At 54.5% G+C, this 13382-nt stretch overlaps 1 protein-coding gene across 3 annotated transcripts in view; it reads left to right on the plus strand.

The window, feature by feature from the left end:
* The window catches only part of MVB12B (multivesicular body subunit 12B), a 164542-nt gene extending 155341 nt beyond the window's left edge, over positions 1-9201 (plus strand). For all 3 annotated transcript variants that reach the window (XM_074362235.1, XM_045517526.2, XM_045517522.2), the window contains exon 10: positions 5837-9201. In XM_074362235.1, the coding sequence (XP_074218336.1) occupies positions 5837-5923 (87 nt within the window). In that variant the 3' untranslated portion in view covers positions 5924-9201. The remainder of the gene's footprint in view (positions 1-5836) is intronic.
* Positions 9202-13382: the final 4181 nt, after the last annotated feature.

Below are 13382 nucleotides of genomic sequence, written 5' to 3' on the forward strand. Positions count from 1 at the left end.
CTTCCACCCTGGTCCACCACTTGCTTGCCTGGGCTTGGAAATGTCCTGTGTCCACTCATCCCCCGCCCACCCTGCCACCAGAAGGTGCCCTTTTCTGGGCCCACCCCTGGCAGCGTCCGGGTCGGAGGACTTGGACCCGGGCCCTCAGGCTGCGGACATCTGGGAGCCACTGCCTCTGTCTCCCTGCATATGCTCTCTGTGGCCCGCAGCCCCCAATGAATCGAGGAGGCCTCACTGCCCTGGGTGCTCCCGCCACCACTGGGCGCCTGGCACGGAGCCCCACTCAGGTGGGCACAGCAGAAACACCCCAAGAGTGGAAGTGACTCAGCCCACAGCTGTCTCCCCAGCATTTGACGGCACCCCTGCAGGGGGCCTGGCCCCAGGCTCACTCCCTCACTTAAGAAGGCCTCCCCTCTGCTGTGGCCACTGGTAGCCTCTCCCAGACATGGCCTCAGAGCAGCCAGGGTGAAGCCCCCGCCCCCAGCCTGCTCCCCACCCTCTTCCCCAGCCCCTGCTCAGTACCCCTCACCCCTAACGTGTCTTGCCCTTCCTCTCTGTTCCCTCCCATTGAGATCCACTCCCACGTCCCACTGATTGGGCCACAGAACTGTTTCAACTGGTCCCCGGACCGGCAGCATCTGGTCACCTGGGAGTTGGTTGAAAATGCAGAATCTCAGGCCCTCCCCGTCCTGAGTCAGGATCTGTGTGCATTAAAGGCTGATCAGCCTGCTGTTAACAGCTTCTTTAGAGCCTGCATCTCTTGCCCTGGGTGCCACCCACTCCCCGCCACCCCCAGGAGGGCCCACACTCCCCTGTCCGCATCAGCACCACTCTCTTGAACCTTCACCCACACAGAACTGCTCCTGCTGAGGTCACAATGTGCTTTTAACGGCTGCACCCCCAGGCCGTGCAGCTCAGGCACTGCTCCCCCTGCTCCCGACCGCCTTCCTGGCCCCTGGGTCTACCAGGGCTGGTTTCTGCCTCCCTTCGTGGCCTGTGCCTTCCGGTCCTCCACCCCAAGTGCCAGGCCCATCCTCTTGTCTTCTGAGCCTGGGAGCTCTTGAAACATCTCCACACCTGTAACTCCAACTACTGTGTCCCCACCAGGTGCTTCCAGTTCCCATCCCTTCAATCCTGATTCCATGTCTGCCAAGCAGCACCCCCTGGGTGCTCCTCAGCGACCGCCCTCGGCCATCAGCAGAAGTGCTCTCTCCCCTAAGCTGCTCTTCGTCTGTGTTGCCCATTCTGGTTAAAGGCCCCAGCGTGCCCATATCCCTCCCCTGCCACTGTTGTAGGGCGCTCTCCTTGCCCCAGTGCCCAGGACAGGAGGGATGTGGTGCAGTGAGGGACTGTTTCCTGCCGTGCACCCCTGAGCAGCCACCAGGTGGCGGTATTGTCCCAGACTTTGCCTGAAGGCCTCCCGGTCTGGGGCTGCATTGCCGGTCCAGCCTCCTGGGAGCTGGAGTCCCCAGGCCGTGGCCTGTGTCCTGGTCATTAGCAGGAAAGTGGGTCTGCTTTGGTGGACTCTCCCACGTAGCCAACAGTTGTGCAGCGGGTGCTTGCCTGGTGCTGGGGCGGGCCCTTAATCTGCCTCATCCCATCCTCACAATAGGTCCTGGGGTAGAGAGCGTCACTCCACCTTTTTTATGGAGGTGCAGCTGGCAGAACATTAGGTTGGTTTCAGGCGTACAGCATGTTTCGATATTTGTGTATATTGCAAACCAGTCACCGTAAGCGTAGTTAACATCTCTCATCGTACGTGGTTACAGATGTTCCTGTGGCGGGAGCTTTTAAGATTTACTTTCTTAGCAACCATCAAATAGGCAATACAGCGTTATTAACTGCAGTCACCCTGCCGTACATCCCATCCTCCAGACTGAATTATTTTACAACTGGAAGTTTGTGCCTTTTGATTCACTTCACCCATTTCACCCCACCCCCACCCCCCCCACACACACCTCTGGAAACACAAACCTGTTCTCTGTACAAGGAGCTTGGTTGTGTCGTTGTCGTGTTTCATATTCCACATGTAAGTGAGATCGCACAGCATTCGTCTGACTTGTTTCGTTTAGCATGACGCCCTCAAGGTCCGTCCGTGTTGTCACAAATGGCAGGATTTCATTCGTTTTTGACGGCTGAAGAATAGTCTACTGTTTGTATGCCACATTTTCTTTATTCACTCGTCCGTCAGCGGACACAGCTTGTTTCCACATCTTGGCTGTTGTAAATGATGCTGCAGTGAACATAGGGGTGCACAGAGCTTCCTGAGTTAGTGTTTCCCTCTTTTTCTTTTTTGCTAGTTCCCAGTGCACAACACAGTGACTCAGCTATATATGTGTGTGAGCATGTGTGTTTATATATTCCTCTTCATACTTCTCATTATAGGTCATGACAAGACACCGAACACAGTTCCCTGTGCTACACAGCAGGCCCCCACCACCCAGCTATCCTGTATATAGTAGCTTATATCTGCCAGTCCTAAACTCCCTGTCCATCCGTCACCCTCTTCCCATTCTGGCAACCATATGTCTATGTCTGTGAGTCTTTTTATGTTTTGTAAGTTCGTTTGTATCATTTTTTTTTTTAGATTCCACATGTAAGTACTTTCATATGGTATTTGTCTTTGTCTTGCTTACTTCACTTAAATGGCAATCTCTAGGGCCATCTATATTGCTGCAAATGGCATAATTTCATTCTTTTTTATGGCTGAGTAGTATTCCATTGTGTATATATAGCACATCTTTATCCAGTCATCTGTTGGTGGACATTTAGGTTGTTTCCATGTCTTGGCTACTGTAAATAGTGCCACTATGAACATTGAGGTGGCATGTATCTTTTTGAATTAGAGTTTTCTCCATATAATTGCCCAGGAGTGGAATTGCTGGATCATATGGCCACTCTATTTTTAGTCTTTTAAGGAATCTCCATAGTGTTTTTCATAGTGACTGCACCAAATTACATTCCCACCAACAGTGTAGGAGGGTTCCATTTTCTCCACACCCTCCCAAGCATTTGTTGTTTGTGGACTTTTTAATGATGGCCATTCTGACTCATGAGTGGTGGTACCTCATTGTAGTTTTGATTTGCAGTTCTCTGATAACTAGCAATGTTGAGCATCTTTTCATGCACCTACTGGCCGTCTGCATGTCTTTTTTGGAGAAACACCTATTTAGGCCTTCTGCCCATTTTTTGATTGGGTTTTGTGTTTTTGTTGAGTTGTATGACAGTTTGTATATTCTGGAAATTAAGCCCTGGTCAGTCTCATCGTTTATTTTCTCCCAGTCCGTAGGTTGTCTTTTGTTTTGTTTATAGTTTCCTGTGCTGTGCAAAAGCTTATAAGTTTGCTTAGGTCCCATTTGTTTATTTTTGCTCTCGTTTCTATTGCCTTGGGAGGCTGACCTAGGAGACCATTACTACAATTTATGTCAGAGAATGTTTTGCCTGTGTTCTCTTCTAGGAGACTTATGGTGTCCTGTCTTATGTTTAAGTCTTTAAGCCATTTTGAGTTTATTTTTGTGTATGGTGTGAGGGAGTGTTCTAACTTCACTGATTTACATGCATCTGTCCAGCTTTTCCAACACAACTTGCCAAGGACTGCTCTCTCCACTGTATATTCTTGCCTCCTTTGTCAAAGATTATTTGACCATAGGTGTGTGGGTTTACTTCTGGGCTTTCTGTTGTGTTCCATTGACCCATATGTCTGTTTTTGTGCCAAGGCCGTGCTGTTTTGATCCCTGTGGCTCTGTAGTGTTGTCAGAAGTCTGGGAGGGATATTCCTCCAGCTTCATTCTTTTTCCTCAGTATTGCTTTGGCAACTCTAGATCTTTTGTGATTCCATATAAATTATAGGGTTATTCTAGTTCTGTGAAAAATGGTAATTTGATAATTACCCTGGGTAATTACCCTGGGCAATTAGATAGGGATTGCATTAAATCTATAGATTGCTTTGGGTAGCATGGCCATTTAACAATATCAATTCTTGCAATCCTAAGAGCATCGGATATCTTTTCATTTCTTTAAATCATTTTCAATTTCCTTTGTCAATGTTTTAAAGTTCTTAGCGTGTTCTCCCTTTCTTGAGGTAAATTTCCAGGAGTGGCTCATATAGTGGTTCTATTTTTAATTTTTTGAGGACCCTCCACACTGTTCCACAGTGGCTGCATCAGCCGTGCACAAGGGCTGCCTTTGCTCCACGTCCTCACCAGCGTGTTATTTCTTGATGTGACCCCCCTTTAGAGGTGAGGTCACTGAGGTTCAGAGGAGAAAAGACCTGCCTGAGGTCACCCTGCAATGTCAAGTCCTTCCTTCCCCACCTCTTCCATTTGTGGGGACCACAGTCATCTCAGCAGTGTCACCGAGTCCTTTCAGCCACAAGCCCAGGGGCTGCTTGAGGCTGCTCACCTCTGCTGCTCACGCAGGGCCGGGGCGGGCCAGCCCAGATCTGTGTCTGTCGATCTGTCCTGGGTCGGCCCGGGGGACCATCAGCAGGGTGGCTGGGGACGCGGTGCTGAGCAGTGGTGGGCTGCTGGCTGCCTCAGCCTCCCTGCCATTTCCCCTCAGAGCTCTCCTGCTGCCCCTCAGCCTTGAAAGATCCCTGCAGCCCGTCTGCCCTTAGCTGTGCTCCAGCTCTGGGCGGCCCGCGGAAGTGCCTCCTTGCTGCAGGCAGCTCACCTTGGGGGCCGAGAGGGCATTTGGAACCCGCGGCTGGGCTCTGCACCCTACTGGGGGGGCACCCAGTGGTCACCTCCTGCTGGGACAGTTCCACATCGTCTTCCTCACAGCCTCCTCCACCACTGTCCCCAAGGAGATGGCTTCAGGTGATGGCCAAGTTCAACCAGGGCCACTCGACTCTGCTTTATGTAGGGAAGCCCTTTTTTATGGCAGTTCTACTGCTACAGAGTTTTACAATATTATTTCAAATGTTTAATGGCCACTGACCTCATCTAAGCAACTCGTTCCTTGGACCCACAGGCCCACATGGCCACTGTGGTGTAGCATCCAGGCCGTTCCCACGGCCCGCTCCCTGCAGCCTCAGGCCTGCCCAGCGGGGCAGCCACTCCTGCCTGGCACTCCCTGCCCCACATTTGGATGCTGAAATCCCCCCTAGCCTTCAAGGTGAACCACAGGTGTCCCCCTTCTCTGCATTTCTGTTACCTGGGGTCAGGCAGGCAGGCTCGGGTCTCAGGCATGAGGGCTGTGCTCCGGTTTGGGTGGCAGCAGGGCTGGGCTGGGCCCAGGTGGGCTCCACCAGGTGCCCAGGTGGCCATGTGAGGCCCCTGGGTCCTCATCACTTATGGGGAAGTGGTCCTGGGAAATCAGTGAGGAGACCACATGCAGGGTGTGGGGTGGCCCCCCTTCCCTGTGTCCCCATCACCCGGTTTTTGTCTTTAACTGTGCTCAGGAAGCACTGAGCACAGTGGTAAGTCCAGGGGTCCCCCGGGCCCACTGGCTGCGGCCGGCCTCAGCTCAGGTCTGGGACGGAGCCCCAGGTCTGCCCCTTCCCGTCCGTGTGACTCCTCCCACAGCAGGAGCACAGAGACTGTGTGCTGGGAGGCGGGAGGGCATGCGGGCAGCTTGGGTGCTGCTCGTGCTGAGGGACCGGAACAGTGATAGGTACCAGTGTCACCAACTAGCCAGCCACCTGCAGCCCCAGAGGCACAGCTCACACTGCAGTACAGGTGCGCCCCAGAGCGCATCCCTTCCCACGTCTGGATGCTCAGCAGGGGGACCTCAGGGCCTCTGCCCGGCTTGTCTGAGGCCGTGGAGCGGTTTTCTCTGGTGGCCTCATCTCATGCCCTGACTGTGCTTCTCTGTCCCCCCTGCACCCCCACTGCAGTACGAGTACAGCTTCCGCACGGAGCAGAGCGCCGCTGCCAGGCTCCCGCCCAGCCCCACGCGGTGTCAGCAGATCCCTCAGTCCTGAGGGCCCCTGTGGGGCAGAGACGCCTCCGCCCAGACTACTGAGCGCCCCTCCCTCGCCCGGACCCCCGCCACCCTTCCGCACCGCCCTGCCCGGCGCTTCTGGGAGACTCTGGGCGGCTGAGCTGTTGCCTCCTCGGTCATCGGCTTGTCTGACATGGCGCCCCGCCTCCCTGAGGATGCTGTCCATAACCTCGACTAACCTGTGTGTGTAGTGACCAGCGGCTGCTGCCCTGTTGTCCTGTGAACAACCCTACCCACCGCGGGAGTCACCCCCGAGGGCCCTGGACAGTTCTTCTGGCTGCCCAGTGACGCCGCTGGCTCCCTTCACTCCTGACTGTCACCACCACTAAGCCATTGCTTTCCTCCCGGAAGACTCCCGGGGCTGCGTGGAATGAGTCCCTCACCAACGGCATCACCTGCCCAACAACTTCACAGAGACCCTAAGGAAACGCGGGAGGGAGATGCTGGTGGTCCCCAGGTGGACCCAGGCCTGGCTCCCTCCCCGCTGTGGACATTAGACTCGCCACTCAGTTCACACACTGGACACCCTGAGGTCGGGGGCAGCACCCTGGCCACCAGCCCAGAGAGGACTTGCCTTCTGGGCGGGAAAGCCAGGTGGCCAGGCGCTTGCCAGGACGTGAGTTCCGCTGCCGGGACGCAGTGCTCACCCACCTCCTCCCCTCACCCTACAAAGGGCTCGTCTCTGCAGCGCGGTGCCAACAACAGCTCCCACTGCCCGGCCGGTGCCCTGACCTGGTGGCCAGGGCTGTGGGTGAAGGGGCTCCGTGAGCCTGTGCCCAGGGACGTGGACACACATCGCTGGGCTTCTCCCAGCCAGGCCGTATCTCGCAGCCTCTGCTAACAGGAAGAGTTGTTTCCAAAAGCCCATCTGACCCAGGTTCCCAGATGGGCGAGAACTGACATTTCCGCCATGAGTGGCCAGCGAACGCACTGGCGTTCCCCACGGTGCCAGCTGCCCTGTCCAGCTCCATGCACGTGTGCCAGGAGAGCGGGTCTGCCACCAGCCTGGAGGCTCGGTCCTCATCCTGGTGGCTGCTTTGTCATGCTGTTGGAATTGGAACTCCCAGAATTTGGTATCTCACATCTCAGAGGTCACCAGATGGTTGGAGCTTTGGACGTGAGGTTTGATGTGTCTGGAGGCTGGCGTGTGGGTGGCAGCCCAGGAGAGCTGCTGCCCAGCCGGGACAGCCCCTTCCTCCCTGCACTTCCTAGGATGGCACGTGGGCGGCTGGGGGCGGCAGGAACTGGCCAGCAGTTAGGAGGGGCAGCCTCCAACTGAGAAGTGGGGCGGGGGCAAAACATACCTCACATACTTGCATCAGCCCAGCCACCTCCAGGCCTCCATTGCTCCCCACAGTTGCCCTTGGGTCTTCATTTCAATACCTCCTGATCTCTGTGCGTCGGGGAAGTGCTCACCTCTCCCTACCACCCCCGAGCCCTGAGGACATCCCCGTGGGGCTGGCTTTCCCGTGCCTCCCCCCGCGGCACGGTGGCAGGAACAGGCAGTTAGTTGGTGGATCCCACCAGGGCCGGGGAGGCCGCAGGATGGAAAGTCCGGTGAGGACCCCGTGGGATTGGTGCTTATCCAGGACAGCGCTGATGAACTGCTCTCACATGTACCCACTAAAATAAGCTGGTTGTTTCCAGGGACTTGGGGGAGCCCTGTGAGGCCCAGAGAACCTGTGTCTGCTACTGCTGTTTGGATGGGAGGGGCTGGTCCAGAACCAGTGAGAGGGGTGATATCTCTGCCCCCTTCTGCCAGTTGCATTGGTTTGCGCGCTTAGACCTTCCTCTCTGGTCCCACCCCAGCTGTGGGATCATCTTCAACAGGTAACGCCCGGCAGCCTTTCTCCCTTGACTGAGAACCAAGTGTTTCGGCACCTCTGATGGGCCCTAGGAGGTCCAAAGACAGTGACGTGGGATTCCCGTCAGCGAGCAAGTGGGCAGTGAGGGTGGTTGTGGGGAAAGGGGGGGGCCCTCCGCCAGCCCCCAACCCCGGGCCATCCTGCAGTTCCCGGATGGACAGAGCGAGGCTGTGTGGACGCGGGCAAGCTGGGGAGGCCTGCGCGGTGTCACAGACTTAGTCTAGGCTTCACAGTGACTGTGACCATCACTACAACAGCAGCTTGAGATAACTAAGACAGTGTTACAGAGAAGCTAGTGTCCGTGGTAGACTTCAGGCTGCTCCAAACCCTCTGTTTCTCTCCTTCTGAGACAGGGGACGGTGCGTGCAGGTGGGGCCCCGCTCACCCCCAGGAATCGAGTGCCCTGATTCTTTCTAGGACGGTGCTTTTCTTCACGAGCCCTCTGGCCATGTGGGCAGGGAAGGCAGGGGCTCTCTTGGAAACACAAAGTCCTTGTTGGAAGGACTAACCGGAGCACAGGGGCCCACGTGGCCTTCTCTTTCCTCTTTGAAAATTCAGAGTCTCTCCAAAGGCCTTGGAAATGGCACAGCAGTGATGAGGAGTAAGCAGTTTGCTCCAGGTTCACTTGCAAATTTATAACAAGGCTTTTTCCCACCTCGAGTCCAGGAACTGATGCTAGCCGCAGCCTCCACTCAGAGGGAGGAGCTCCCCGGGGGCGAGGAGAAACAGTAGGTCAGGCCCCTGCCCTCGCTCCCCGGAGGCCGCCCTACTGGGAAAAGCCACCAGTGTCTTTTCCACCGGCGCCCGGTTGTTAGGAACGGCGGCAGGGAACCGGGAGGACTCACATACGAAGCACCCACTCCTTGCCAGGCACAAGGCCGGCACTTGAAGCACATTTTCTCTTGTCACTCCCCTCCCTCCTGCCCCCCTCAAAAAACACAAACACCCAGAAGTGGATGTTATTTGTTCCTGGTTCCAGACGAAGATGGTGAGACACGTCCCCAGGCACAGAGCTGGTAAGTGGCAGAGGCAGGATCCGGACCCGCGCCTCGTCTGGCCCCAAGCAGGACCCAGTCCGCAGCTCCCTGGAGAGCGGTGGAGCCCAAGGGTGAGGGCCGAGAGGCCTTGACAGCAGCCGCTTGCCCAGCAGGAGCTCACCTTCCCCTGGGCCTAGAGGGGCGGGGCTGCCCGCGCCTCGGGGCGCCAACCGTGCTGTCGGCACCTGTCACCACCAGGAGCCGGGGCTTCGGCCGGGCCTCTGGGTGCTGGCGTAGGAACGACATCCTACTGCGTGTATTTATTTGAGCCGATGCTAGTACTTGGCAAAGGGAAGTTTCACTGTGTGATTGTCTTCTTAATATAATTTGTTAAATAAATGTTTGTTTTAACCTTTCCCTGGCTTGCTGCTGTCTCCCAAGCACCGAGATCAGCGTCCCTCCAGGGATGCTCTGGGCTCCAGCTTTCTCTCCAGCTCATCCCAGATGCTGGCCGGTCGGGCCACTGCCCTGGCCTCCCCGCCTTCTAGAAAGAGCTGGTGGGTTTCTCTGCCCCTATTTAGTTTAGATGACCTGGTGACAAGCCAGGAGAATCCAGGAGGGGCGAAGAAAGCTCTGCCGTCCTCTGGCAGCAGCCTCAGGAATGCTCCTGGGAGGAGGAAACCCCAGTTTCCCGTATAAAGCACGTGAGCTGCGTCCGTTTCAGGGGGTCGCCAGCGGGGACCGCAGGGGGCTTTCTTCTGCAGCACAGCCCGGCCTCGTCTGCGCGGGGGCAGGCTGTCTGGCTGTCCGGGCAGGGAACACGCAGCCACACGGCTTCAGCGCCGGTGGTTTCATCCTATCCCAACTGCTCACCTGCTGGCAAGACACACCTCGAAAGCCAGGGAGGGGCTGCTAGGCCCAGATGCACCTGGGCGCCTTGTGCGGACAGGACAGGACAGGTTTCACTGTCAGAGCCTTTTGCCTCCTTTATAAGTGACTGCATTTTTGGGCTGGACACGCCGGTCTGAGCCATCACTGCCTCCAGCCCTTTTCACGCCAGACTCAGGTGAGAACCAGGCGACCCTTAGCTCTCATCTCATTAGGACCACGAGGGTCCCCAAAAGGGTGTTGGGGCCCCAGCCCAGGCCCCCACCTTTGGCATCTCTCAGGTCTCTTTCCCACAGGAGGAGAGAATTCCATGAGAATCCCACAGAGGACACTCAGCACGGAGTTTGAAGAGCTGGATTCACATTCTGGCTCTGCCACTGCCTGAGCCCTCCTAGTGCTGGGTCACCAAGGAAGTTCGCGCTTCGGCCTCTAACCCAGGGCACAGAATCCGTTAGCGGGGGGCCTCACTGCTCAGGGGCGCCCAGGGGGAGCACCTCACACGTGGGCCTTTGGGCAGCGAGAAATAACACCCGCACATGGCAGCCCAGGCCGGGTTAGCGGCCAGACCCAGAGGACACTCGGAGCCCAGAGCAGGACGCAGCCGGGCCTCGGAGGGGCCAGGTCAGGAGGCACCCGCTTCTCCTGCCCTGCCACACCGCTCGTCCGCCTCTGCCGGGCCGTCTGCTTGCTCCCCGCCCTCTCACACTCTGGCCCTCCCTCTCATGTGCCCGGTGCACAGCACACCCTGCCCATGCTTGTAAGTTCAGGAATTCTCAGTTCAGAAGATCCAGAGGCAAAAGTCCCAGGACAGACCCAGGTTGGCCGGCCTGGGTCAGGCGACCCTTTCTGCCCCTGGTGGGAGGAGGGGGGTGCGATCACAAAGCGTCTGGAGCAGGTGTAGGTTTAGACCCTCGGGAGGCACCTGCTACAGAGAAGGGCGAGACTGTAGGCAGCGGGGCAGGACACCACCCCAGGGCAATGGGGGAGCCCCCACTACAGCTCTGTGATAGGGGAGGGCACAGTGAGGTGAGTGTGGCATCATTCATCTACACCTCTGCTCAACTGTCCAAGCCAGGTTGTAGGAGCGCCTTGCACACGCAGGCCCACAGCCGGGCACTGGGGACTCAGCAGTGACAGACAGCACCGACAGCCCTGTCTGCGTGGAGCTGATGGTCTAGCCCGTCCCATCCGCCCCTCACCCACACCCCAGCCATGTCTCTCCTACTCCCCCCTGCTTCTGCCTGTTATTTCCTGACCTAACTGACTCATCCCTAAAACTCTGGACGCTCTGAACCCCGCCCTTGCCTTTCTCTCCGTCTTCTGCATCCTCCCGGCAGCTGGGAGCAGTCTGTCTTGGACGTGCTTAGCTCGGTCGCTGGCCAGTCTCCTTGAGCACCAGCCACAGAGTTCCAGCAGCCACCGGAGGCCTCCGCTTGGATGTTTCACCTTGAGCTCGGCACATCCCGAGCTGAATCTGCCGTGTTCCCCCAGCCCCCCAATTGCTCCCCTTCTCCTAACTTCCCCATCTCCGGCACAGCTCCAGCACCCCTCACCGGAGCCGCCTATGCCGCCACCTGGAGCCGTCTGTGATCACCCTGTTCCAGCTGGACAGCTCTCTCACCTAAATTTGTTTTCGGACTCAGCCGTGATTTTTTCTTGCTGCTCCTTTTTTAGTTCTGGCCCTTGACGCTTTTTGTCAGGATTACAGCATCAGCCCTTTCCCCTTTCCCCTGCCTCCCATGTCTTCCCCTCTCATCCATCTTCCTCATGGCCAAGATCCAGGAGGACTCCTCCACTTACAGTTCCTCACCCGTCACCCTAAGAATGAAATCTGAATCCCTCGGGATTCCATTCACCCCTGTTCTAGGTCTGACCCCCAACTCCCATCCCAGCCTCACCGCTCACTAATCTCCCTTCTGAATTGTTTGTGGTTCCTCAAACCCTAAGCTCTGCTTCCTTCCCTTTGCATATGTTACTCCCTCTGCCTAGGATGCTTTTCCCTCATTTTTCTGCCTGCTAGCCTCCTGCTCATCCTCCAAGACTCTGCTCATACATCACCTGCCTGATGTCCTTCTTGACCCCTTGGAGGCAAAGATCATGATCCGCCCCTTCAAGCCACTGCACGCCTCGCATATTAAAGCCACTGGTGCGCTGGAGCTGCTTGATCCTCTTGTTCGACTATCTGCTCCTGGAGGAAGGAGCGTATGTCTCATTTATTGCGCCCCCCTCCCCAGCCACACATACGCAAACTGAGCGCTCAGTACAAGTCTAGAAAAATAGCAGGCATCAGCAAATGCAAGAAAAAGAAAAGGCATCCAATATTGGAAAGGAAGAAGGTAAATGTCACTATTTTCAGATAACATGTTATTATATATAGAAAACCCTAAAGACGCCACCAAAAATTGTTAGAACTAATAAATTCATTAAAGTTGCAGGATACAAAAATCAATATACAAAAATGAGTTGCATTTCAATACACTAATAATGAACTATCAGAAAGAGAAATTAAGAAAAAACAATCAAGTTTACAATTGCATCAAAGAGAATAAAATACCTAGGAATAAATTTTAACCAAGGAGGTGACAGACCTGTATATTGAAAACTATGCGACATTGATGAACAAAATCAAAGAAGACACAAATAAATGAAAAGATATCCCATGATCATGGATTAGAAGAATATTGTTAAAATGTCCATACTACCCAAAACAATCTACAGATTCAATGCAATCCCTATCACAGTTCTAAGGGCATTTTCACAGAAAGAGAACAAACAATCCTAATACTTGTATCGAACCACAAAAGACACCAAATAGCCAAAGCAGCTTGAGGAAAAAGAACAAAACTGGAGGCATCATCCTCCGTGATGTCAAACTATATAGCAAAGCTCTAGTAACCAAAACAGAATGGTACTGGCATAAAAACAGACACAGATCAATGAAACAGAATGGAGAGCCCATAAACAAACCAACACATAGGTGGTCAATTAATTTACAACAAAGGAGCCAAGGATATACAATGAGTAAAGCACAGTCTCTTCAATAAATGGTGCTGGGAAAACTGGACAGCCACTAGCAAAAGAATGAAACTAGACCACTATCTTACAATGATGCATAAAAATTAACTCAAAACACATTAAAGACCATAAGACTCCTAGAAGAAAACGTGCAGGAATAAGCTTACGGACATAGGACTTGGTAATGATTTTTTGGATTCAACACCAAAAGCAAAGGCAACAAAAGCAAAAATAAACAAGACTACATCAAGCAAAAATGCTGCATGGCAAAGGAAACCAACAAAATGAAAGGCAACCTGCTAAATTGGAGAAAATATTTACAAATCATGTATCTGACAAGGGATTCATATCCTAAATATATAAAGAGCCCATTCAACTCAATAGCAAAACAAAAACAAAAACTGTCTGATTAAAAAATAAGCAGAAGATCTGAATAGATACTTTTCCAAAGAAAGTATACCGATGACCAACAGGTGCATGGAGAAGTACTCAGCATCACTAATCATCAGGGAAATGCAAATCAAAGCCACAATGAGATGTCACCTCACACCTGTCAGGGTGGCTGTCATCAAAAAGACAAGAAATAACAAGCAAGTGTCGGCAAGGATGTGGAGAGAAGAAAGCCCTGTGTCCATTGGTAGGAATGTCACTTGGTGAAGCTACTGTGGACAACAATATGGAGGTTCCTCACAAA

Source organism: Camelus bactrianus, chromosome 4 (assembly GCF_048773025.1).
Source record: "Camelus bactrianus isolate YW-2024 breed Bactrian camel chromosome 4, ASM4877302v1, whole genome shotgun sequence".
Lineage (NCBI taxonomy): Eukaryota > Metazoa > Chordata > Mammalia > Artiodactyla > Camelidae > Camelus > Camelus bactrianus.